At 36.2% G+C, this 26484-nt stretch overlaps 1 protein-coding gene and 1 long non-coding RNA gene across 5 annotated transcripts in view; both read left to right on the forward strand.

Annotated features, from left to right (window-relative positions):
- The first annotated feature begins 4114 nt into the window (after positions 1-4114).
- On the forward strand, positions 4115-14621 carry LOC107078579 (uncharacterized). 2 transcript variants are annotated; one of them, XR_011190771.1, is made up of 5 exons: positions 4115-4282; positions 4446-4568; positions 4669-4743; positions 10177-10222; positions 10938-14621. It is a non-coding gene; the product is annotated as an uncharacterized lncRNA (long non-coding RNA). The 2 variants fall into 2 exon arrangements; XR_011190770.1 differs by lacking the exon at positions 4446-4568 and having other exon boundaries at positions 4120-4282.
- An 831-nt stretch (positions 14622-15452) lies between these two features.
- The window catches only part of zfat (zinc finger and AT hook domain containing), a 55972-nt gene continuing 44940 nt past the window's right edge, over positions 15453-26484 (forward strand). For 2 of the 3 annotated variants that reach the window (XM_015357100.2, XM_006635654.3), the window contains exons 1-6: positions 15453-15625; positions 19108-19275; positions 20550-20804; positions 21461-21640; positions 22214-22367; positions 24933-26419. In XM_015357100.2, the coding sequence (XP_015212586.1) occupies positions 15607-15625; positions 19108-19275; positions 20550-20804; positions 21461-21640; positions 22214-22367; positions 24933-26419 (2263 nt within the window). In that variant the 5' untranslated portion in view covers positions 15453-15606. Of the gene's footprint in view, positions 15626-15657; positions 15681-19107; positions 19276-20549; positions 20805-21460; positions 21641-22213; positions 22368-24932; positions 26420-26484 lie in introns of those variants that run through there. The other variant, XM_015357101.2, reaches the window with a different exon arrangement.

Raw genomic sequence — 26484 nt, forward strand, 5'->3', positions numbered from 1 at the left:
TTAGTTCTGTCCACTCTGTATGCAATAATAGTAGTTCACATGATTTCAGAATAAATCTACCTATTTCTGTAAAATCTCTCAGTTAGGTTGTGAAATTCAACTAAATATTCAACCATGCAGACTAAGGATATTTCAGAAGAACTCAGGCATAAGGTTATATAAATCCACAGACCAGACAAAAGGTGCACACATATTTCAAATACTTTATCTTACAGCATGGTGATGATGATTAAGAAGTGGAAGACACCTAGACTTTGTATAGATCAGATTACCCATCCAAACTGAGCAAGATAACATTGTGAACACAACAGAGAGTTTGAACAGGTTACAGAGTTCAGTGACTAAGGTGGGAGGAAATGTCCATAAGTCAATATCCTGGTCACTCCACAAAGGGATTTTGTGTGGAACTGACAGAAAGCACTTCAGATCCCATATGGGGTTTGCAACAAAACACCTACAGTAGGTGATATTGAAAATACGTGGCAAAAGGATTTGTGGTCAGACAAGACAAAAAAACTTTCTGGTCTATTAGCAAAGTGTCACATCTGAAGCAAACCTAACATGGAGCATCACTTAGCCAGCATCATCCTTACAGTTAGTATGGTGGCAGCAACATTATTTTACAGTTCTGCTTCTCATTGACAAGGATTGGAAAGCTGAAAATCTTCAATTAAATAATGCATTTATTCTATAATAAAGAAGCTCCTTGATATCTCTTGTTTTTGGATAGTACTTCATAACAATACTTTACCTTAATATCCTTGGTTACAAAGACATCAAGAATAAGTGTGCCAACTTCTTTAGCATTTTAGATTTTCAGTCTCTCCATTACTGGTCCTGTGAGGTACAGTACAGTATTTATGAACCACAGGCCTAATTTTTTTTTTTATTTGCCTTACAATATGGAGGAGTCTTTGAAAGTCACCATGTGTACACAGTAGCAGGCTGACACATGAGGGAAGTCTATACATTACATTCTTATTATGGCAAGTCTTTAGAGGTCTACAGAGATTACTCAGAAAAAGATATCCTTAAAGTCAGCTGTTGCAAAATCAAAAAATGTCTGAAAATTAAATGTGATGCAGGGATCTTTATAGAACCCTCCTTTCTTGTTGTGTTTGCCCAACACCATTACAAAATACAATGGCAAGACAATATGAGGAATGAACTATATGTTCTGTGTCATAAGAGTAATCCTTGTGGTACAGCACTTTTTATGCTCTGTTGAAGTGTCTCAACAGCTGGTTTGTGATTATTAACAGCCAGTATTATTATCCATGACAATAGTTGCAGTGCTATAGGTAGTGCAACCTACAGTACTGTATATGTACTCTAGTAAGGACTCATGTTTTATTTGCAGTGAGTTTAACATTTAAAATTTCAGCATTTCCGTTTTAAAACCTAATGCTTTTCAATCTCAATTAATTCAATTAATTAATGTAATTAGTTAATTTCAAGTGGGACTATTTACATTAGTGGATTTTCTATGGTTATCATCTTGCAGAGAATGAACACTTTATGCACATCATCTTCTTCAGGTTATTGCACAACATTAGGTTATTACATAAAAATGGAGTGATATTGTATCTTTTCCACATGTCCTGTTTTTTCATGGGCCAGATACATTCCAAAGCCTTTTCCATTCACATGTATGACTGGTCCTGGCTGGAAATGAAAAATATAGATTTTGGTTCATATACAGTATCTACAACATCTCATTAATCATCTTCCCCCATGCTTATTTTGCATCTTTACAGTTTTACCACATTCTAGACATTATTTCCTTGTCTTGTCAGACGTTTTTGAGCTGCACCACTCTGCACCTGGATACATTAGTAACTTGCTGTTTCATATCCTTTCAATTTGAAATGAATTTTTTTATTTCCTTTGCTTACCACTACCAAACCGTACCCACATGTAGAGAATGAGGTCCTGTGCATACTGTACATTCTTCTGATACTGCCACACCTGTCAGAGATATTTGTTATTCAGCATACTGCAAGACACATGCTGCCTTGCAGGAGCATTAGGACAGATTGGAGGAGTGGTGCATCTCTCTGAAGTGTTAATTGGATCCCTCTTGCTTGACAATCTGAGGATACCGTTGCAAGTTCAAACCTACTCGACCTCTACAAACTGCTTGCAACTACATGGAGAATTACTATCACAGCTGGGCTATTGGCATGGTGCAAATGCGGACCACTGACATCTGGACTATAGGGCTGAACGAGAAGAGACAAATCAGTCTGTCTAGCTTGTTTGAGCAGATAATAACTAATAAATAGATACAAATAACCCAGCCAGCCCTTTCTTGAAAGACAACAGGGTGATGGCTTCAACAATATGTCTAAGTAAAGAATAGCTTCTTGCTCGATTATAAAAGGACTTCCTGTAGTTTCCACTTGTTACCACTTTGGTTCCTGTTTCACTGTTCATTCTAAAGAAATGTCAGTGCCTTTGAGGACTTTGATACTTGTATCATGTCCCCTCATAGTCTTCTCTATTCAAGACTAAAAGGGTTAAGATTCTTGAACCTATCAGAGCAGGACATTCACAGAGGCTTTATAATGTATCTGGTTGCTCTATTCCGGACAAATTCCAGCAATATTTTTTGTACTATGGTGCTTAAAACTGTACACAATATTCTTAGGCCTTACTAGTGCATTATACAATGTAAGCATAACATCCCGCGATTTAAAGTCTATTCCTGTAACTACATACGCTAACAATGTTAGTAACATCTTGTTTGACTCTTTTATTTATAATGCTTCCCTGCATTATTTAAAAGATGTAAATAATGTGACAACGTAAACTCCTGTCTTTTTCGTACGTAGCCTCTTCTAGTTACAATTTTGTACTAATACTATAGATTTTTGCTTTTTGCAGGAAAAACTCTGCATTTCTCTACTTAAATTAAAATACCTCTTCTGGGTATTTGTGGAGTATTTAATTTTTTCTGAGAGAAAATCTTTACTTATTAGGCCATCTGGAAGCCCTGCTACAGAGATCTGATGTGGAACTGAAAGTGGCAGCCACCTGAGTGGAGGTTAAGAAATTATTTACCATTGATCTTTTAATAAGCTTTCTGCTATTTTAATTTCCTCCTCCTACTGTATATCACCTACATTAGCTGCCTTTCATTTTCTTTCAATATCTACTGATCACGGCCTACACTTTGACCTGCAAAAATCAACCTTTTTCACAGTTTCTCTCACTAAATATTATTGTTTGTGGAAACTAGATTGTGGATTCAACTCGAACATGAATGAAATGCCACTGTATAAGAACAGGCTGATGGGTGATGGGAAACACATGTCTGAGACTTGTAAGACTGAGTTATGTTAATAAGCAGAGACCTATTAAAGTGTTATGACACAATACACAAACTATGTGATAATGATAACATGCATATGTCCAATGATCTTTTTATATCAGTCTTAGACTGCAGATTGTTTTTCTGAGTATTTCACTCTGTCTGTTACTTTGTCGGTACTTCAGCAAGACAGGGGTAGATCCTGTTAATTTGAACAGCAGAGAAAGTGAAATATTTTTGCATAAAAACCAGCAATAGCATATGTACTGTATATATGAAACTGGGTATACAATGGAATTTTAAATGTACAAGATTTATTATTCACTTTGAAAAGGGTGATAATGAAATGTAAAAGTTAAATATATTTTGTAAAACTAATAAATCCTTATAATAAATCAATCCTTTCAACTTTTCTGATGCCCTATGAAAGATTCAAAGCAAATGACTTTACAGTAGAAGGTGCTAATACTTCCATTAATTTTTTACTGTACTACAGTACTACCTCTGATTCATTACTTGCAGATGTGGAAACGGATGAAAGGCCGAAAACGGCTTGATTTGTCCTGAACAGACAGGCCAGGGAATCAACTCTCTATTGGCTACGGATCACTCCTTGGGGGGAGGGAATGCTTTACTTTCTCGGAAAATGATTGGGTGTTTTGACTGTCACTTTAATAAAAAGACGTTCACATGTGGTAGTTTGGTAAGCTTTAAGTGGTGGTTTTGTCAGACGTTTGCAGGCCATGGGAGGGGCTGTGTTTCCATGACAATGACGTCAATATCAGTGTCGGGTAACTAAAGGTCAAATTAAAGACAAGAGAGACGGAAGGAAACAGAAACAGAATGGCGGAGATGAGGAGTCTAAACTGGGTTGTAAAAGCCGGAGGAAAACACGTAAATTTATATTAAAATGGGGCTGGCGTGAAGCTATATGCCTCAGTTAACTGGGATTAGGAGATGGAGGTTGCGGTAAGGATTCAGTGAAGTGTTCTAGGGGAGTTTTCAGTCTTCGTCAGGTTTAGTTGCAGAGAAAAGCTTTAGTTAGCCCGAGGGACTTTGCTTACTTTCTTATACTCATTTAAACAAATGCATCACATGTCTAATATTTACTCCTTTTATTTTTTTTGTACAGAAGATATATAGTTAACAGTTTCACTGCAAGTCCTTCATTCCTGTTCCTTTCAAAGTCGTGCTTGTTGAGGACAGTCAACCAGAGGGATATTTTTTTTTTGTGCACAGCACTGCGAACTGCGCTGTTAGTAACTCTCTCTAAAGTTTGGGCTAATTCAGATTAATTGAATTTGCGGTCATATTGCTGGATCTGTTGAGATTTTAAGATTTTTTTTTTCTGACAGAAGCGACATTGGTTGCCCGTGTTGTACATGATGACCTGGTTCAGACTGGTAATAGTCCAGAGTACTGTCGCTAACGTAAGTTTCCGTTTCATCCTGAGTGAATTATCAAACTATTTAAGCAGCGTTTCAGTGATTTGACTTTGTAGGGATTGGCTTTTGCATTGGTCTAATTTAATGTGATTGATCGACTTTCCTGTTTCTAATGCCATTTAAATATGTGTTTTTTTTTTGCTTCTGCGTTGATTGTTGACCTTTGAACAAGTAGTGATCCTTAGCACAGCTAAACAAACGGAGAACGTGGGGCTTATCTCGGTTTCTTTAATCCCCCTTGTTTGTCTTTACGGACGGGAACTGGAAATCCAAATATTTGTGTTTCATTAAAAATGAAAATGCATTAAAAAAAAACCAACTACCGAATGGCCTTCGTAATATCCCTGATCTTTAGTAGTTGGCCAACAGCTGTAATGCGGGCTACACCAAGTCCGAGCAATGTCACTCCTTTTTCAATGTCGAGGACCCGATTAAGGCTTGTTTACATTCCTTCTTAACTGCTGCATATCCTGTGGAAAAGAAGAGTTCCGTCTTGCTCATTCAATTTATGAGGAAAAGAGCAATTTCCCCATCATTAAAATTTAAAATGCACGCAAAAAAAAAATGTCCTGACGCTCGATTAAAACACTTAGCGCCAACAGTTAACTTTCTGCAGCGGTTACCTTGCTTCTCGCATAATTTACCATATCCCGGTAAAGCAGAATGTATTTTTGTTTAGGTGTTTTTAGAGATGGAGACGCATCGCCCTCTGCTTCCGTTTAGTGTAAAAAAAAAAACGGCCCAAACGTTTTGTAACGTTAACCATCCGAAATTGGGTTGCTGCTTACCGTGGAGCTCAATATATTTTCCATGTTTTGAATTGTATTCGGCTACGTTTCATTTCCCGGCTATACCTAATCATGAGTCAGGGTAAATTCTGCTTTGATGTAGGTCAGTGCTTGTGTAGTTGTTGGGCATGAGGTGAACTGCTTTAGCTGTATGAAATCTGGCAAGACACAGCCACGACTGGTTGTTGGTCTAATTATCTTCTTTAGTAAGATCTGGCTTTGTTGAATTATGGAGATGTCATTCAAAAGATTATGGCGTTGATGTCTCCATAGGTGGGACCATCTTCTGTGGATCCAGGGGTCAGGAGTTTAGCCGTTTGCTTAGGGAATTGTTTTACCCTGCTGTCCCCTGCCATTGTATGGAAGGACCTTAGGCTGTTGGAGGGTCTTGGCTTTTAGACAAGATTGAATTAATACTCCCATCTGCTCTGTGGGTGTTACAGATTTTACGTGGTTAAGAACAACAGTTGTGTTGACCCCTTTGACCTGGTTCAATTCCCCTCAAAAGCTTTTTATTTTTTTCCCCCATCAAGCACGGGCATTGTGACTGGGCCTTTGGAAACGGCGTTCAATTGAGCTATTAATCCATCCATTGATCCAGATAGCTACATTTATGAAGGACATTGAAATGATAATGATTGAACCTGTTGTCCCGCACTGGTTAAAGTTCGCCTTGTGCTGTGATCGTTTTCTGTTTCGTTGTTAAGTAGTTAAAAACTTGAAGTCTGTTTTGTTGAGAGGAGTGCCAGTTTTGTGTTTTGACCTTACCCCTGGCCCTTAAATTTAATTAACTAGATCCTGCATTTGATAATGTGCATGGTGCAGTTACTGTAAATCTTAACAGTGCTTTCCTTAAGTTTGAACTTGATAGAAACCAAGAAAGAAAACGATAGTAATTTTTAAATATAGTTCATAACTTTACTTTTTGTATGGATTCTGGTAAGGGACTTTATATGATGTTTTTAGTGACAGCATTGCACATTTTTATCTTCATTTGTTATAATGTGAAAGTGTTTCAGACCCAGACATAAGCTGTAAAGTGTTGACGTAGAAGTCCAAGCTAATTTTGTGGAGTGAGGATTGTACATATTTCGTAACATGCTAACATTGAAGATGGAAAAATATTTTTTCAGATTCCTGCATATTTAAATTTGATTACTATTTCAGAAGTTAATATTGACACTGAATGAGAAGTATTGTCACTAAATAGGCTTAATGATCACATTTTGGCATTAGTGAGCACTTTTCCAACCTAGTAATTAAATAGTTGATAAAATGTCTTTTACCTGAGAAAGCATGTGAGATAGTGACTTAATTGTCTTTCTGTTTGCCTTATCCCTTTTGTCTGTGTTTTCCTGGAAACTGGACCTTTCACAGAGTGTGATGGAAAGTTGTCAGGTGTTGAACTTGGTTCCTAATTTGGAGAGCTGCTTCTTTCCCTGTATGATTTCCTAGCTCAGGATTTGAGTTAATTTTTTCACTTTTGTGAAAGGCCTTATAAGTGCTGTCATGTTCTTAAGGTGCTATCGCTTTTTTTTTCCCAATGGTACTGTAACAGTTTAAGTGTATTATATGGGATTATTGCAAGTGTTATGTAGACATTACACATACGTAGAACTGTGATGACACAGGAGCTGTTACCCTGTTAAACTGAGGCTAGAATAAAGCTACAGTAGCCAGCTAGATGGACGTTTATGTTAAAAGTGTATAAAAGTTATTCACTCAGGGAAAGATTGATCATGCTAATATGTAAGTCGTCACTGTCAATCTGTTTAACCCTCCTATTTACTGTGCTGCATTGGCACTGGATGTCAGGTATTCAGTGCTACAGTAGCAGTTTAAATTATTTTTTCTATGTGAATGAGAAGAATCCTGATCTGTTGAACTGCTTAGTTCAGTTTCAGAGAACTCTGTCATTTGAAATTAGTCAGAGTTAACGGGGGGGGTCAGAGTGGCATGGTGTTTCCTTCACAGCTCAAATGTCCCGGAACACTTAAATATTTTTCAGAGATTTGTTTATATAATTAATGAATGAGCCAAGCTGCAATGACAAACTGCACTTTGTGTTGGAAGTATATAGTATGTATAAAAATGCTGACCTACTTTAGGATAGACTGTTGGAGCGACAAAATGTGTCCATGGAAACTGCTTGCACTTAGGCCTACCTCATTAACCTTAGCCTTACCCGTGAATGAATCTTAGATCATTTACAGATGTCTGTCCTAGTTAGCAATGTTAGAGTGGAACACTGGTGCTCCTTAAATAATGGATTAGGCCAAACATTGGAAAAACTGCAAGAAGAATGAAACTGAAAAAAAATTGCATAGTGCCTGTCAATGGCTAACGGCAAAATGCATGTATTATAATCCAAAGCATTTGTAGAAACTATTATTTTATTTTTAACACCATGTTAGTATATTTAAGCTTCTATTGATTGATACTGAGATCATCCTTTTACAAACAAAGCAACATTTCATAAGTATGTTTGTATCCTTCAACACTGAGTTATACTAGGAGGAATAATTAAAAACCTCTGTGTTCTTCATTGCCCGTATTTCATGTGATTTTCTTGTATCCCTTTAAGTGATTTGTTAATTTTCAAGAGTGAAAGAAGAGGAGTAGTACTGTTATACTGGATTTAAAAAAAAATCAGTGTGAATAACATAAATTGAGCAGTATTGCCTACAATTTTGGCAATGTTATAATTCCAGATGTTTCCATTGTTGGATTTGCACTAGTAAAACAATGTGGTGTAGGGCAAAATCTGAAAAATGAATGCATAGTGAATTTTTTTAAATTTGATCTGCATTAAAATGTTTGCTGCAAGTTATATGGTGGAACCTGAAAGTGCACTGTTAATTTAAATACATTTGCCATGGTTTGTAATGTAAAGTTGTGAGCTTATGCTGTATGATGCTTTGGCAGTTTTCCAAATAACCCTAGCAAAAAGGCAGTACCTTCACAGAAACATACTCAAGTAATAAATCACCAGCATATAATCATTGAAATGTACACACAGCATCTTATCATTGGTCAGTTTGCTGTCCATTAATTATTCGTTATGTTGCTACATTTTGCTAAAATACTTATTTTTGACTGTGGAAAATTTACAATACTGACATCTTCATTTCCAGCAAACAGTAATTCAATATGTGGACTTCAACTATATGTAAGTTTCTTTATTGTTCTTTCCATACACGTTCAGCAATTTTGTGTTGCTTTGTTCCTGGAATAAATGCTTTGCTCCAGCTTTTCTGTTCTGTACCATAAATTCCTAACTCACCTCAGCGGTGTAGTTTCCATTGCAGGTTTCCCTCCATCTGTTCGCTTTGATTTTTTTTGTAGACTCAGTGTGCACCTTGTAAGTACCTGCTGTATGAGAGATAATGTTGTAGGTAGCCCTTTGCTTGAGAAGTGCTTTTAGGTTTTTCTCTTTAGTAAAGTAGTTCTTTCCTATTTATGCTTAAGAAATTCATTTTTGTTCTCTTAAGTCCATCCAGTACTGATGTGAGATGAATTCAAAACATTTGTGGTTATCTGCTGATAAACATTGCATGAGGAGGGTAAACAATATTATGATGCACTTGATTGTAACTGTAATGCTGCAGACATAGATGTGAATGACTTCATTTTGATTTACGGTGGTCAATTTTTAAACCATTACATGCGGATCACCTGAAGAATTCTGCTGTTCTATCATTTTGCTCAATGTGTTGTTGACTATTGCATTGAAAATTGTGAAAGTATTCTTTTTGCTCAGTGTTTTTTAGCACTTTACATTCAATGACTGTAAGTACCCATGCCACATGAGTCTAATGTGTAATGTCTACTTACACCTTTCATGAAAAAGGCCTTTTTCTTGGGCAGAAGCTTGAATATTTTCTAAGAGGTTTGTCCTGTATTCAGTCAGCTGTGAATTGGCTGAGACGCTCTAAACATTTTTCATCAGATGGTCGGTGTCTTCTCTTGAGGATGGATCAAAGTTAAGTTGCTGTTAATGCTCTGAGCAGCTTGTAAGTGATAAACTAGGACAAAATCTGTTTTTAACATTAGTCTTTCTCCCATAACTGAAGGACTGTTATTAATCTGAAATCATAATTTCAGCACTACTAGTTTCATTACAGTAGATGTGTGAAATGTGAAAAAATCGTTTTTACTTTTTAAAAATAAAGGATGGGCATACTACTTTAACATTTTTTTAAGCAGATCTTGCCATTGTTTTGTGTTTATGGTATAAAATTATTACATTTAAATGTCTATTTTTTTGTAGTGAACATTTGAATGTTGCTTAATTGTGTAACACTTAAAAAGCTTTAATAAGCCATGTATCACTGATTTAATGACTTAACAGAAAATTCAGGAACTCTTAAAAACTTTCAAAACTATCTCTAAGACATACTTTTGTATTGAGGCTTTGTCTGTATCTTTTTGAAGTCTGTGAAAGCATGTATATTTCAAGATAAAAGTAGTTAAAAGTATTTTTGGAAATTTAAAATTTACAATGGAATCAGAAAAAAAAGGCATAATTGGAACTTTTCATTGTATCTGATAATAACATTCCACACATAAATATACAGAATAGCGTCCTCTGGCTATACTTTTGTAACCATTCTTATTTCCTTACCAAAAGGTGGGGGAGATGAGACGTTGAGGAGGTGAATCTGAAGTTCTGCAAGGTATGGACGCTTCTGCAAAATGGGGTTTTAGGTTTATTAGGTGAAGGAAGACGAGTATTGTAGGGAGCTTAATTGTCATATCTACAATTCTGGAGGTTAATAAGGAATTTAAACTTGGTAGTCTGGTACTGTAAACATCCCCGACTGGAAGCTGTAAAATAACATCTGAGCTTTCAGTCAGATGTTTGCTGCAACCGGCTGCTTTCAGCTCCTTGGATACAAATGGGCATGATGACAGTTATTTGACCTTAAAACTGTTGTCTCTTTGTATCTACTGTGATGGTTTTATAATGGTCTATTTCTGTTTTTGGTTTTATTCTTGTGGCATTCTTGTTTTTTATGTTGGAAAATCTTTGGCCTAGTGTAAACTAGGTTATACAGAAACATACATAGAATTTAGATTTCCACAGTGAAGCAAACCATTAATTTAGGCATGTTTGAGAGTTAATGAGTTGTAACTGATGTGGTTAAACATTCCTGGGTATCTCATTTAAAGATTTTATTAAAATATGATTATATGCATGATAAATACAGCATATGAGATGATTCAAAAGTTTGGTTTCAATTGTGAGAGGTTTTCCACATTCACAGTGTTTTATGCGTTCTGCAAAGTGTACACGCATTGTCCACTTTGAATGCATAAAACGTAACATCGGAATTTCGAGATTAAAATTGCTTCATGTGGAAAAAATTCTTCACGGTTTTTATATTTCAGGTGGTTTTCGTTGAAGAAGATGGATTCTCACGTGGAAATAGTTGCTTGTGAATTGCAGGTGAATCCAAGTCATAGTTAGTGTAAACATCCTACACTCAGCTGTAACTTCAAAGTAAAGGCTGGGAGAAGGGTGTTTACTTTGACTAGTTTGGAAGAACGTTTATGCAGCAAATAACATGAAGTGAATGCCATATATCATTGAAATAGAAAAAGTTATCACTTTATTACATTTTATCCAGCGTTTTTGAAATCAGTCATACTGACAGAGTAACACCATACATTCTCCCTTTTTATCATAGGATTCTCATGTCCTACACGGTGCTCAATACCATCATCCATCAATTTAAAATAAAAAGAACGTATCAAGAGGTGAAAAGATAAGGAGAGAGTGAAACCCAGATTGTGCATTTATTTAATGGGTGTAACAATCCTGGAATGATGTCTACAGCAGGGTTTTGAGCACAGAGATGAAACTGACCCAAAAACGCAAGGTTGAGTTAAGATGGAAACTGGTTTGCTTAAACATATGTTGGTGTTGTCTGTCTGCTTAAGCAGTTTTAAGTAACTATCCATAAACCACTGGCTCATTTTGGTTTTAGTCTTGGCAAGAACACAATGTAGAAAGGCAATATGAATGAGCTTGAGTATCCTTGCACCTGGGTACTGTAAGATTGATCTTGTTTGCTCCTGTGCTTCTGGTACACAATCTATTACTGAAGTTCATAGTCTTAACTTCAAGGAGACAAAATACAGACCGCTATTGTTTTACATTAGGAATGAGTTAGGTATTTAGCTTTTCAGTCAAACAAGCCTGTTTGCATTTTACGTATTGGGTGATTGATATCCTTAAACAATTGATACATTATGCGCATTCACCTTAATACATAAATTCTGTCCAGCAGCTTAGTCTGTATATCAGCATACAAATTCATAATTGGTATTTCAGGCATATTGATTGCAGTATCTTACAGATTTCATCATATTTCTTTTTTCATGTGTGGAGGAAGGATTACTATTCATATTAAATACTGTTTTTCTTTTTCTTTAAAAGGACAGCTGTGTCAGCTCTTACTGCCAAAGAGGATCCAATCTGCTTATAATAATTTCTTTCTATTTTTCATAGGTGCAGATAAACACTATAGAAGCTGCTTTTTTAATTATCTTGAATAATCCGAATGTTCTTCACGAACTAAATCAACTATAGAATGTTATTGGGGAGTAGATTGTTATATAAATTACCATCATAGAGACATCATTTAATTAGTTTCTAATCAATCCATATATTTTCTTTCTTCTATGAAAGATTAGGTTATCCAGGGAAGGACCCCTTTGAATTACAGGGTGAACTCACAGTCCAGACATAGCTAGTTCAAGCATGGGCTATGTAATTATCCAACTGAAACTGGGACTTCTAAAGTGCTGTGCACAATACCAGGCACCACAAGTGTTGGGTTTGTAGTCAACCAAGATATTTTTGTCTTTTTCAAACAGACATGCTTGTGTCTTGCCAGGTACTGTTGTGCCTGCAGTGTTTTTAGTAAGATCCTCACTCTAATGTCATAGCATTACTGTGGACCTGCACTGGGAGGAAAAGAACAGCAGATAACAGTACATGTTTTAGAATGCCTTTTTTTAATCTATCCAATACTAAAATAGGGTTTGAAGCAGTGATCCAAATGGATTAAGAGTTACCAATTCCAGATTACTGGGAAGGGAAAAACCCGTCTGGATTAAATTGTTGGATATGTCCTTCAAGGCATTGTAAATGTAAAATAAATACTGGAATTTATAGAAAATGATGCAGTTTTGATGGACTATGATAATAAAAGTAAAGAATATTTCCTTTTTTACTATTGTATTTCTTATTTGCTTAATGAATGCAGTATTTACACTTAGTATTGTTTTGAATTTTTGATACTTTTAAAAAAACGTCAATAAAGATTTTGAGAAGTGCCTTTGACTCATTAATTCACTTACAGACTTCATTTTATGAAACAGTGATACTGGTTTTCAACAATGAACACTTTTGAAATCAACTATACTGAAATTTATAGAATAAAAGAGGGATATTTATCAAAGATCTTCTGAGCTTTGAATTTTATGGTGAAAAGTAAAGAAGATGACTGCATCCAACTGGCCTCTAGACATTGTAACCTTTGTTTATACCATGAGAAACTGATCTTATTAACATATTCAGTTTGCACCAAAATTAATTTACAATTAGCTTTGCACCCAAATCTCAAATTCTGTGTTCATCCATTTAGTAAAATGCTGTATCGCAAATACTTCGCTTTATTTCCTTTTTCCCCCAAAAGAGATATGCTGTTTTCTGTTAGCAGACCATTTCGTGTTCAACATTTTCAGCTACAGAAAAAAAAAAACATGCATTCATCACCTCAGTGAAAATTCAGTGGGGATTTTAAAGTAGATCCATTTCCTTCAACACATTGAATTACACTTGATTTATTTCTACATTTTGTTGAAAGGCAAAGAGCTTTTTTATTTATGATATTCAAATCATATCTTCTTCTTTACTGAGGGGAAAACTAGTGTAAAAAAATCTATTTCAGGAACTATTCTTGTAATTGGATGTTTTTCTTAAATGACAATTCATTTACTCAAAATAGGCATCAAAGCTTGTTTCACTTTATGATAATTATTTTAGCCATAAAGTTGACTTTTGAAATAAAAACTTGAGTTGCAGTTCTGGTTCTAATTCAGATATGTAATATAACAGTTCGGTCCTCTGCTTATCCAGCTGGCAATGATTACCCATAACATGATGTTAATGTTCTGTTGCTTTTTAAGAAACCGGATATGTGATAACCTAACTTTTTTTTCCATTTAAAAAATCTTACAAATTGAGTAAATAATGTCTGATTGGGTGTAATTATTTTAAGATGCATTTCATTTTATAATCATAAATTTTAGCGTCTTCACAGTTCTTGGTTGCTTGCATGATGTATGTATAGAGTATAGAAATTAACAGTATTTTTTTTCTTTTTTACAGTGCTAAGATTTCTTTTCCACATCTAAAGTTAAAGCTCTGAAAGGTACTTGCCCTTTTTAAAGCTTGTTAGTGGAGAATACTTTGATCAACATTATGAAATGTCAAAAGCTTATCAATGTTCAGACCCATAAAACATCTGAACGTATTTTTAAAACACACCATCTGCACAAATATTTTGGGTTTTGGGGGCTATACTGGTTATACTAAAATGATTTGTGAAATATGCATAGATCAGGATGTTGGTTAGCACAATTGCCTCACAGTTTATAGATTCTGGGTAAATGCCACTTGGAAATGATTGATGGTTTCCTGAATGCATCACCCTGTATGGACAAAGTTCTGGGACTTTCCTATAGACTCATCCCAGTGTGATATCATTCATGTAGGAAAACACATCCTTGTATTAGTTGTATAACATGGGTTTACTTCCAAGATCAGAATGAGTCATGTTGTATATACCTGACTTGTCAGTCTGGAGCTCCAGTCAAGTCTGAGATGAGCTGGAATGATTTGTGGCAGTGAACAGGTACATGCATCTTCTAATTGTACAAGGAGAATGGGGCAGAACCTCAGAAGACAGCATCTGCAATCTAATGAACAACACTCCTGTATGTCTTTTCTATAAAATGTGAGTTTGCCTGGAATAAAAAAACAAATCCTGATAACTTTGTAAATTTGTTGCACTTGTATGCTTTTATTAATATACCAGTATAGTAAATGACATAATATACATGCTTAAAGATAAGTGAAATAATCGAGCCAAAAGCTGCTTCCTTTATAAATCCAGATTGAAATGAAATCCATCTGAAACATCTCTTAGAACAGCTTTATTATGGAAATCACAAAAAATTAAAATAGATATATATTGTTTTTTTCATGAGACATTTCTCTTGCACTTTCCCATGTGTAATGCCTCTCAGGAATGCAGAATATTTTAGAATTCTGCCTACAGTTCACATACAACTTCAGTAGCTCACACTGAAAATTTAGGAACGGAGCTTTTTATAAATGCCTAACTGTCACTATAAATGTCAATGGTCACTATATTGTTTTCTGAGTTTGAAAGGTGAATTTTTATTACTCATTGACAATCTAATTAGAAATTATCAAAGTTGTATCAAGATTGATCCAAACCTGGCATATTAGTAGCTTCCTGGTTTATAGTCTCCACCATGGCAGTGTTTTTTTAGAGACTTGGGTATTTTTTTATTGATACTCTCTAGCATAAAAGAATGGAGAAACAGTACTGAAGAATACACAGAAAATCTGAGGCATTCTAAGATTGAAAACTTTTGCTATTTAATAATGATCACAACGAGTAAATGGAATATTTCAGTTATAAATATAAATAAATATCATGTTTGTAAAGTAATTACATGGAGTTTTTTCAGACAACTTAAAAGGTTAAAAAAAATGAAGTTTACACATCCAGTCCATAGAGGTCGCGCTAGAAATATACTCTCTCTGAAAGACTCTCACCTTAACCACGGTTTCGTCAAGGAGACTGTATTCGCCATGTCTGATATCGCAGATTCGCCAGAAACGTTCACCAAAACATTTTAAATAAATATAATGTAAACTAAATTAAGATCTAATACGATAAAAAAATGACAACGCTAGCAGTCAATACTGAAAGGATTTAGTTTTTATTTACAAACCATGGACTTTTTGAATGCAGGTAGGTGTTTAAATTGAATATGTTTTTTCCGTTGCAGCTACATGCCGAGGCAAAGGTAAAAGTAGCAGGCGGAACGGGTGCATCAAGGGATATGTTTGTTTATATTGTAGATTATAAATTATATATTAAATGTTGTCGTTTTTAAAATTGTATTGGGTTTACATTTCCAGTACATATCAATATGTATTTATTTCAATAACCATATAAGGTTATTTTAGTGTGACGTCCTGAATTTCTAAGGAAAGTTGTCTCTAAAAATGCTAGTTTATATGACACCGACTGGGGGAATGATGATAGCTTTCGAAATTTTTAATGAAATTATTTCCAGTTTTTGGCGTCCATAATAGTGAGATAAAGTACCACTTTTATTTTAGCGATTGCTTGGTTATTTTAACTGTAAAAATGTCTCTAACTTTTTAACATGTAACACGTGATGGAGATGGAAATGTGCACTTTGCGCTACCTATATTTTATCATCCCCCGTGTTTAGATAGCGTACGTCATAGAAACAAGCTCAGAGTCTATAAATTCATTAATGTACTTTAGTGTATGAATACATTTATTTCAATAATCGCCCCCTAACATGAGTTTTATAAAATGTGCACGTTTAGCAGTCTTAGGTATGTGGTCTCGCAGACAGATTATTCTAATGTAACTTCTACAGTACAGCAAAGATAAATTCTGGAAAATGATTTGAAATAAACGGTTTGGTATTTAATTGTTTAGAAAGGGAAAGATGAATGACGATTGTCATGTTCCAAAGAGCTTGTATATAAGCTTATAATTAAGACCATTATAGACTACTAGAGACATACTGTTTTGTTTGCTATATAGAGCTACACAATCATTTGAGATTGCTAGTCACCCTGGTCCTGGTTCAGTCTTAACTTCATATTTAAGCATGTTGTCTTTTAGTACCCACCACATTTGTTGCTGATTGAAATAAAATATATTTGGAATATATTTGTGTGTCTGAAAGGTGGGAGGATCACCTGGAACATTTACTGGAATCCCACACGTATAAACCAAAAATCCTTATAAATCATAAAGATGTAACTTAAATTACAAATTGCTTATGAGTCCTTTTAATTTATTATAATCATATCTCCTATTCCAACTCATTGTTGCCATTGTGTAGCTACATTTTTCTGTTTGATTTAATGACCCCACAAAAAAACCTTGGGATTACATTATCAAATAATCGACCTGTCTGTAGAAATGTGGGAAGAGAATAACTTGACCTTTGTTGGGCTTATTGAGGAGGATGTGAAGGACTTGTGTTAAAGTATTTGACTTGATATTCCATTTCCTTCACAGTTTAATACATTTATAAACATAAATAACTCATATTGCTGTTGTTTTAGGTCAATAATTAGAGATCAACAGACACACTGACAACAGACAACAGAAATGTCTTATTTCTTACTGTTGCTATCTTCCAAAATGGTTTCTTGCAAAGACCTAAAACACAAGTTCTCTCTCTGCTAGCATCTTTGTTTTTTCTCTTCTATTGGAGGAAGTTTTTGTAGAGCACAGTGTATTCGGTCTTTGTTCCAAACTGAACAGTCATTTAAACAACTTATGTACTTAGACTGACACTTACATAACAGGTTGAAGTAGTTCAGGTGGGCAGCTGCGTCAGCATGCTTAGGCTGCAAAGGAACAGTTGATCACTCAAAATGAATTTTCATCGAAGATACAGTTACTGATGCTATAGAGAGTGTGTAATTAATAATAATTAATTAATAATTGCTTATACTTATATCGCGCTTTTCTGGACACTCTACTCAAAGCGCTTTACAGGTAATGGGGACTCCCCTCCACCACCACGAATGTGCAGCATCCACCTGGATGATGTGACGGCAGCCATAGTGTGCCAGAATGCTCCCCACACACCAGCTATCAGTGGGGAGGAGAGCAGAGTAATGAAGCCAATTCATAGATGGGGATTATTAGGAGGCCATGATTGGTAAGGGCCAATGGGAATTTTGGCCAGGATGCCGGGGTCTTTTTGAGAAACACCCTGGGTTTTTTAATGACCACAGAGAATCAGGACCTTGGTTTTATGTCTAGATGTACTACAGTTGTGCAGTTAAGTAATTAAACCAACCATGTAAGTGACAGGTGGACCAAAAAACAGAAGACTCTGAGCTTTTTTTAGAGCTCTGTTTAAGTGTCCTGTACTAGGAGCACATAGCATTCACCTTTAGAGGTGAATGTTTAGAGGATCTAGTTGTCTTGAAGTTCTTGACATGTTCTTGAGATGGATAAGAAAAATCTTCATATTTGCCTTTATGCTCTAGGGTATTGCTTGGAAACTATATAGCAGAAAACAGTGTTATTTCTAGGCATATACTGTTGAAACATATCTGGTACCTGTGCTGTGTCATGAACTGTTTAAGGAAATATGGAACATCCTCATCTTCCTGTGGAAGGGTTGGTTTGGTGATGAAGCACCAGCAGAAATAAACATCTTGAGGAGGAAAGCTCTGAGTTCGCCAATTTAGAATTATTAATTCATTTATGAGATCCATCTTCCATCCATTCATTTTCTAGCCAGTTTATCCAGTAGACACAGGACTGCCAGAGTATATCCTGGCAAGCAATAAGGCAGGATATATCTTGAACAGGATGCCAGTCTATCACAGGGCACAAAAGACACAACACCATGGTCAACTTTCACAGAAGTCAATTAATCTACCAGTATGTCTTTGAACTGTTGGAGAAAGCCATTGCACCTGGAGGAAAACCCATGCTAACACTGGGAGAACATTAAAAACTTCACTCAGTATCTCAGGAATGGAACACAGCATTGTGAGGCAGCAATGCTAACCACTGTGTCACTATACTACCCTAGTTTACAAGATACATTTAATTAAGGTCAGGAATACTGGGGGAGGGGGGGGGGGGGTTGTTCTTGGTTTATGTTAGGGAGATAAAAAGGTGCCCATCTATTCAGTGTGCATTTTCAAGTTTTTCTGTGAGGTGCTGTTATTGCATTTCTTATTTCATTGACATATTTTTTTTAAGAAAGGCAACTAACCTGAACGAAATATAATATTTATAAGAAATACTGAGAGAAACATTTTGCATTGTTTATCATTGTATATTTCGTAAGTCATCCTGGATAAGTACATCTAATAAGCAAATTCACAGTAATAGAAATAAGAGTTCTGAAGTTATATTAAATAATTTATTTTTTGTGATACTACATGATTTTTGTGATGGTAAAAAAAAAAGTAGTAACAGTAGTAGTAAGACTTCTAGTACTGCTATTATCATACAACTCTGTCGAGATGTTGGTTTGTGTCCATTTATGTAAATCAATCTGTAAATGTCCTTTGTGTTTTGAATTAACCAATAGTGATTTGGGTACATAGATTTTTTTGGAATAAATGCACAAAATAATATGCACAATGTAATTTGTGTTAATCAAAGTGTTTACACACTGGTAATCTTAACGGTATCGTTACATTTCACAGGTGGTGTTTCTATCTTCATGTGCAAGATCTGCAACCTCTTCTCTCCTAGTCAGGCAAAACTTCTTACACATGTCTCAGAGAAGCACACAATTGAGGGTCTCAGTCCTGATGAAATCATTGTACCTCTTAGACCTTTATCAACAACCACCCAATCTGAGAAGAGTGGAGGTGAGTGGTGGCGAGAGACTGCTTATGAATCTAGAATTTAATTAACATTGTATATTAAATACTAGTTCAATTTCTATTTTCTTTTTAAATACTAGTGCAGTTTAACTACTACATTCCTTCATACTTGTCGGTCTTCGAGCTCAGACCTTGAAATTACATTTAAATGTTAGCATTCTGCTTCCTGACATGCTGTTTAATACATTGAAATTAGGTTTCCTGTACAAAACAGTCTATTTTCTAACAACAGCTTTGATTTTTGTGCATGCTGACGTATTCTCCTTCTCCAAAAGCATACTTATGCAATTCAGTCACATCAGTGGGTATTGTATTGTGGAAACATTTTACTTCCTACTGTATTATAGATACTGAATCATAATCCTCAAGAACAGCAGGGAGCTTTGGTTTCGGTTTGATCTGAGCTCTTTCTATTGTTTTTTTTATGATATCCACCACTTTGGAATTGCCTGTAGTCTCATTATGTCTCATTTTACAGCAGTAACTCCTGTACCCAGTCATAAAGATTAAGGAAGGGGCAAACAGGCTCCTTTGACCCACTCAACCATTTATCCATATATAATTTGACATACTTTAAACTGTGATACAGCTAACAGCAGGGTTAACACTGATGGGAGGAGTGGGGAGGTCACATGGGTCACTGTTTAACCAGAAGGTAAGAGCCCTGGCCAACTAATCTTAACTTTATCACCGAGCCAATTGTCTGCCTTTGATAAGTGTGGTTCTGCCCTTCCTGGAATTTGATCACACTTAATCGCAGGCACCAGAGTCCTACTCCTCCAAGAGTAAAGTGTGGACTGTGCCAAAAAATCAGATCTCCAGCTGTGGGAGAATTGTATGCTATATAGATTCGAGGTTAGTGAAATCAACTTCTCTAATGACCATGGTGCCTTTATGTCCTGTTAAAATGCTGCCACTTGACGAGTCCTGGTTACAAATGACTGGTGACATGACTCAAAGTTGGGGCATCAGAATCCTGGAGTCAGACCTGCGCTCGGAGAAACCATGAGTTAACTCTGCCATGTTGAATCACTGAATCACTCGATTGATCAGTATTGAAATGGGGTTTTTAAGCATCCATCTTGCATGCATGTACAGTGTGTGTATATATATAGGATCTGAAAGTTTCATCTCTAGGACAAGTACTGGCCACTATAGGTTAATTCTATGAAAAAAACCATCTTTGAAATGTTTTGACAAATGTATCCTATTAGCTGTTTCTGTTTGCACAAATAACATTTAAGCCTCTGTGCCCTTAGAATGCACCGTTAAGAGGAAACGAGGCAGGCCCAAGGGGTCGACTAAGAAGTTCTACACAGAAGGAGAGCTTTTGGAAACGAGTGGCCAAGGAAGTCAAGAAGCACAGGCCGAGGCAGTTGAGGAGGTGGAGTCTGAGGATAGTAGCACTTTGGAGTGCAAGAAATGCAGTCGCAAATTCTGCAACAAGAGACAAATAAAGAAGCACATCTGCATTATAGGACTGAAGGAAGAGGGTGAAGAGGAAGAAGACAATGGTATTATTGCATCTGCTGTAGTATTGATGTAATGACACCTAAAGAAGGCTCCACAGCCGAAACAGTGATTTTCCTCTTTCTTTTTGCTAAAATTAACCTGTTCCTTTGCAGCTTGTACACTGACACCATGCTCCATGCTCTAACCTTTCAATTTAATGATGTTTCCTTTCTCAGTTTGTGATTTTTTGAAAAGGCATTATACAGGAAAAATACTTAAGTTGAGAAAAAATAGTATAATAATGAATATTTTTCAATTATACTTGAACTTATTTGAAACTTTATGAAATAGAATTGCTTCAGATACATTTTTAACACTTAAATGCTGAACTTGTGGTAACATTTGGATTAAAGATTACATGACCAATGGCATTTAAGAATGCCTATAATTTTTGACCGTATAAAGCAAAACTATTTCCGAGACTAGAGTAGCCTGCTCTGGTGCTGATCCAAGCCATTTATACATTTATTTTTGTTGCCATTTATTGAAATAATTGTGGGATAAATAATTATAAAATGTGCAAGTCCTTGGATATTTGAGAACATGGGGACTCCTGATAACACTAATTCATGATTCTTGCAACTTCTTACTATACAGTAAATCAAAAGTCAAGAGTGAATTCTCTAATGTGTCCTGTTATCATTTATGCCTGTCCTAGACAATGACCCTGATGTAAAGCTGGCTTTAGAAGACGGAGAAGAAGACAGGGAAAGGGCTCCAAAGAGGTCACGGGTGCCACGAATTGAGAAGTCCTCTTCTGTGAAGGACTCTGACCAGACAAGTGGCCTCAAGAAGCCCATCATTAGTGTTGTTCTTACAGCTCATGAAGCTATACCAGGTATGGGCAAGCTGGGACAATTGGGAAAATTTTGGGACAACTGTTTAATTTATCCCAGGACACGAGGCACTAATACCTTTAAGCTAAAATTCATTCTAATGTCTGTTGCATATTCAGAAACATTTGGCACTAGGCCGTGAATAAACGTAAGGTGCGCTGTACATCTGAAAAGTGAATTGGAAAAGGTACAAATAGAAAAATTCAAATAAAATCCAGCCACTGGGGCTGCTGTCTGATAGTTTTGATTAATGTACACCATGTTGTTGCTGCCAATATAACCAGTAGATGGCATTCTTCTACTATAATTAAAAAGGCAATTTTTTATTTATCTTCTGCATCTTATGTTTTCAAAGTTTTTTTACTGTGAAAAGTGTCTTTTATGTATTGTGAAATTATAAAGCTGTTTTACAATGTCGCTTTTAAAGTTGCAAACATATGTATAGAACTATAAAGTTGCAGAATCTTATTCTTCTGCATGTATTGTGTTTGTTGTTCAGAACTATAATTGAGTATGAAAAAACAATCACAACAATAATAATAATCAAGCTGTAATCTGTGTAACTTTACTTCTAGGTGCTACAAAAATTGTTCCAATCGAGGCCTCACCTGCAGAAACTGCTCCAGTTGTAGATTCAGAGTCAACTGGCCCAGACACAGGTTTAAAAAGGGGCTATCAGGAATATGCTATACAACAGACAGCGTATGAATTGCCACTGAAGTCCAACAGGTATGGCAGTCTTGTCTCACTGAAGAGTTCATAGGGAAAGAAAGAAAATATAAGTTAATAAACTAATGTGATCAATTATTTGATCACTCTCACAACATCTAAAATCTTGTTTTCGGTAAATAATAATAATAATAATAATAATAATAATAACAACAACAACAGTGACTAACTTTGGACAGCAGAGGACACTGTTGTACATTCTTTGAAAGCTATCTGAGTGCTTTATTTGAGTAGCATACATTATATTGTATTGCAAGTCAAGAATATTGATACATCAATAATATATTGAAAGTGTGGAATACACAGTATTGTTCATACATTTTAGAAGGAGCACATACAGAGACACTGGGGAAGAGAATAACTGTTCTTCAATGCACTACATTGATTCACTAGTATTCTTACATCCCTGAATAGAAAATGTGTCTACTGTTTTATACTATATGGTAAAAATTAATAAGGAACTTGTCTACATGAAAGTATTTCATTATTCCACCTGGAAAACTATACAATTTGGTAGATGTTCTGCATGGTAACTGCTCAGTTAACTTAGAAAATGTATTAAATATACTAATTTCTGATTGTTTTAAAATATACTTTTATTCCACTTATCATAAGGTTTAAAAATTACATAGTATGCTGTGGTAGGGTTATTCTTCCCCTCTCATGCTTGCTTTGCAAATGAATTGCATCCCTCATTGTTTCCTGTTAAAAAGTATTAAAATATTAATGTGTACCCTAAATCATAAGTATAATGGCTATTAAGTTTGTTCTCCCTTATACTAGGGAAGCTGGTGAACTAGGCAGTGTGTGAGTTACCTGCAGTGTTTAGAGATCATTACAGTATAGGATGTTAGCTTGTTTTTAAAGAAGAAAGTAACAGTGCCTAAAGAAAATCTACACCACCTTGAACTTTTTCACATTCTGTCGATTTTATGTGGAATTAAATGAGGGATGTTTTCCCTCAGTGTTTTTCTATAGACTGCAATTTTAAGGGGCACTTCCATCTCAGTTTCAGCTTTTTTGCAGAAGGTAGCATGTTTTCCTAAATAACTTTTTTGTAGTTTGCTCCATTCATTTTCCATTCTATCCTGATAAGGATACTGTCCCAGTACCTGTGAATGAGAAACATCCTCAAAACATGATGTTGCTACTACCATGCTTCCCAATAGGGATGCTGTTTTCTGGTAATGTGTTGTGTAGGGTTCAGTCCACACATAATACTTTGAATTTAAGTCAGAAAGTTACATTTTAGTTTTGTCATACCACAATACCTTTTGCCACTTATTTGCACTGTGACTTTAATGCTTTAATTTGTTTCTACCTTTGAAATTTGTATATACTCATCCCCTGATCTGTGTCTTTCAAAGTTTTTGGAAACTCCTTGGTGGTTATGAGTTACTTTACTTTGAAATGCACTACACAGAGGAATTAACTAGTGAATTTATCCTGAAATCTTGTGAATCAATACAGTTGAACCAAGGTGGAGACCAGTTAACTTGGTATGTCATTTGTAAGCTGATTGGTTACACCTGAACTAATTTAGGATTTCTGTTATAAGGGGTGTAGGCATATTTACACATATTCTTATTATGAACATTCAGTACTACAAAGTATGAAATTGTTACAATCCAACTTCAATACCATGAAGAAGTGCTGTGAAGAAAAGTTTTCAAAACCTCCACCAAAATGTAGAGTGAAGAGGAACAGTTTCATATTGTGTGTGTGTGCATCACATTCTATGAAATAGTATGGGTGAATCTCTAGCACAGAGACTGGAATAGCAGGAGAGGCATGCATGATACAGATCACTGCGTCTTGCTTCGTGCATTGTTCGCTATCCTGTGTGCTCTTACTTTTCATGTAAGAATATTTGTGGTTTAGGCTTGATCATGGACCCCAAAGGTGTTAAGAAAATGAGAATTATGGGTGTGTGTGTGTAACTACACAAAAAGCAAATGAAAGTGGTTACTTTCCAGTGGTTAGGTATGACTAATGATGTCTAGCTAGGTAGGTAATGTTTTTTATTTTATTATAAAAACTCAAACCACGGTATGAATGCTAGTTATTATTGTTTTTTGTTGTCATTTTCGGTCATTTTGATTTAAAAAAAAAAGTAATAGTTGGGGTAACAGTTTTGGGGTCTGGAACATATTAAACCCATTTACAGCTTTTGTAAGAAATAATGAGAGACAATGATCTGTTCAGGGATTCAGAGATATCAGGAGATTACAATTAAGAAGTAGGATTCTCATCCTCAGTCTTTCTGCATATGGTGTTTCCAAACCCTGAACAGCGCTGGTGATTTCAAGTAACTGAAAAGAAGCATATATTTGTGTTCTCTAAAATGCCTTTCAAGCAGTCATTTAATCAGTTTAATGTACTGTAGAAAGCTCAATTAGAAATTACTGGAGAGGGAAATTTTGAAATACGGAAGCAACAATTTTGTTTGCGTAAAATAACACTGACAACTACAGTGAATTCATAAGAATTAATTGGGTATATGTTCATCTCTATTAACAAAAAAAAATCCAGTTAACATATTTGTGTTATTTGTACCCTCCACAGGCTGGGACAAACACAGCTTAAAATCTTCACCTGTGAGTACTGCAACAAGGTGTTTAAGTTTAAGCACTCCTTGCAAGCCCATTTGCGCATTCATACAAATGAGAAGCCTTTCAAGTGTCAGCATTGTGACTATGCCAGTGCGATCAAGGCCAATCTAAGCGTTCACCTGCGGAAGCACACGGGGGAGAAGTTCAGCTGCGAGTACTGTGCCTTCAACTGCCTCAGCAAGGGGCACCTCAAAGTGCACGTCGAGCGCGTGCACAAGAAGATCAAGCAACACTGCCACTTCTGCAAAAAGAAGTACTCTGACGTCAAGAACCTGCTGAAACACATCCGCGTGAGCCATGACATGGAGGACAAGAAAGTGAAAGACTCCTACGACGAACTTTGTCTCCAAACCAGAGAAGGCAAACGGCAGCTGCTCTACGATTGTCACATTTGTGACCGCAAGTTTAAGAATGAGCTGGACAGGGACCGCCACATGATGGTTCATGGCAGCCAGAGGCCTTTTGGCTGCGAACTCTGTGACCATGGCTCCACCAAGTACCAAGCGCTGGAGGTTCACATTCGCAAGCATCCCTTCATCTACATATGTGCCATCTGCCTGCTCAAGTTTGTCAGCTCCGTCAGGTTGAAGGTGCATATCCGAGAAGCCCACAGTGATTTGGAAGAGTTGGCGGTTTTCAGTGATTCCATCAATCAGAGCTTCTGTCTCCTAGAACCCGGCAGCGATGTCCAACGGGAAACACTAAAACAGGAAGAGTTGCAGATGACTGAGGAGCTGTCTCTCTTGAACACCCAGGACGGGTTTGTTCCAGAGCTTGGAACAGCTGAAGTAGTTGCAGCACCTCAAACAGACGAAGGCTTAGCCGTAGAAGGTCATCTATTGGTGCAGGAAACTGGGTTTGCAGAAACGATGGCAAGCTTTTCTCAAGAGGTCTGCTCAACACAGAATAGTCAGATACAGGAGACTAAAGTGATACATTTAGTTGAAGGTCCAGTGCAGCCTAATTTGCCAGAGCCTAATAGTGAAAGTTTGAAGCAGGACACAATTTCTGAACCAGCCAACGAGAAGCTATTGCAAGAGGAATGTAACCAGCACATGGTCGAAAGCTCTTGTGCTGTTGAGAGCACCAGTCATGTTCTCCTACCAGTGCCTTTGGAAACAAGCACCACAACAAGCAAAGAAGAATTATCTTACAGTCAGCAGCCGGCTGAGCATCATGTTGTTTTACAGGAAGAGTCATCATCAGCCAAGCAAAATACTGACAAAGCACGTGAAGGAACACCTGAAAATGTGGAAACCACAGGGCAGGATGAAATTTTGCCAAATGGAGAACTTGCAGAGACAAACTTAACATCAAACGCTAAAGAAGAAAGGACAGCTTTCAAGCAGATTGTGGACAGCATGCAAAAGAGACAACTGAACATGGAAGTCTTTGAAAAGATACGGAAGGTTTATGGGGATCTGGAGTGTGAATACTGTGGTAAGATTTTTGTTTAATATAAAATTTAGGTTGAACTTAAACCAAATATGAGTACTGATCTGTAG

The sequence above is a fragment of the Lepisosteus oculatus genome, chromosome 10 (genome assembly GCF_040954835.1).
Source record: "Lepisosteus oculatus isolate fLepOcu1 chromosome 10, fLepOcu1.hap2, whole genome shotgun sequence".
NCBI classification, from domain to species: Eukaryota; Metazoa; Chordata; class Actinopteri; order Semionotiformes; family Lepisosteidae; genus Lepisosteus; species Lepisosteus oculatus.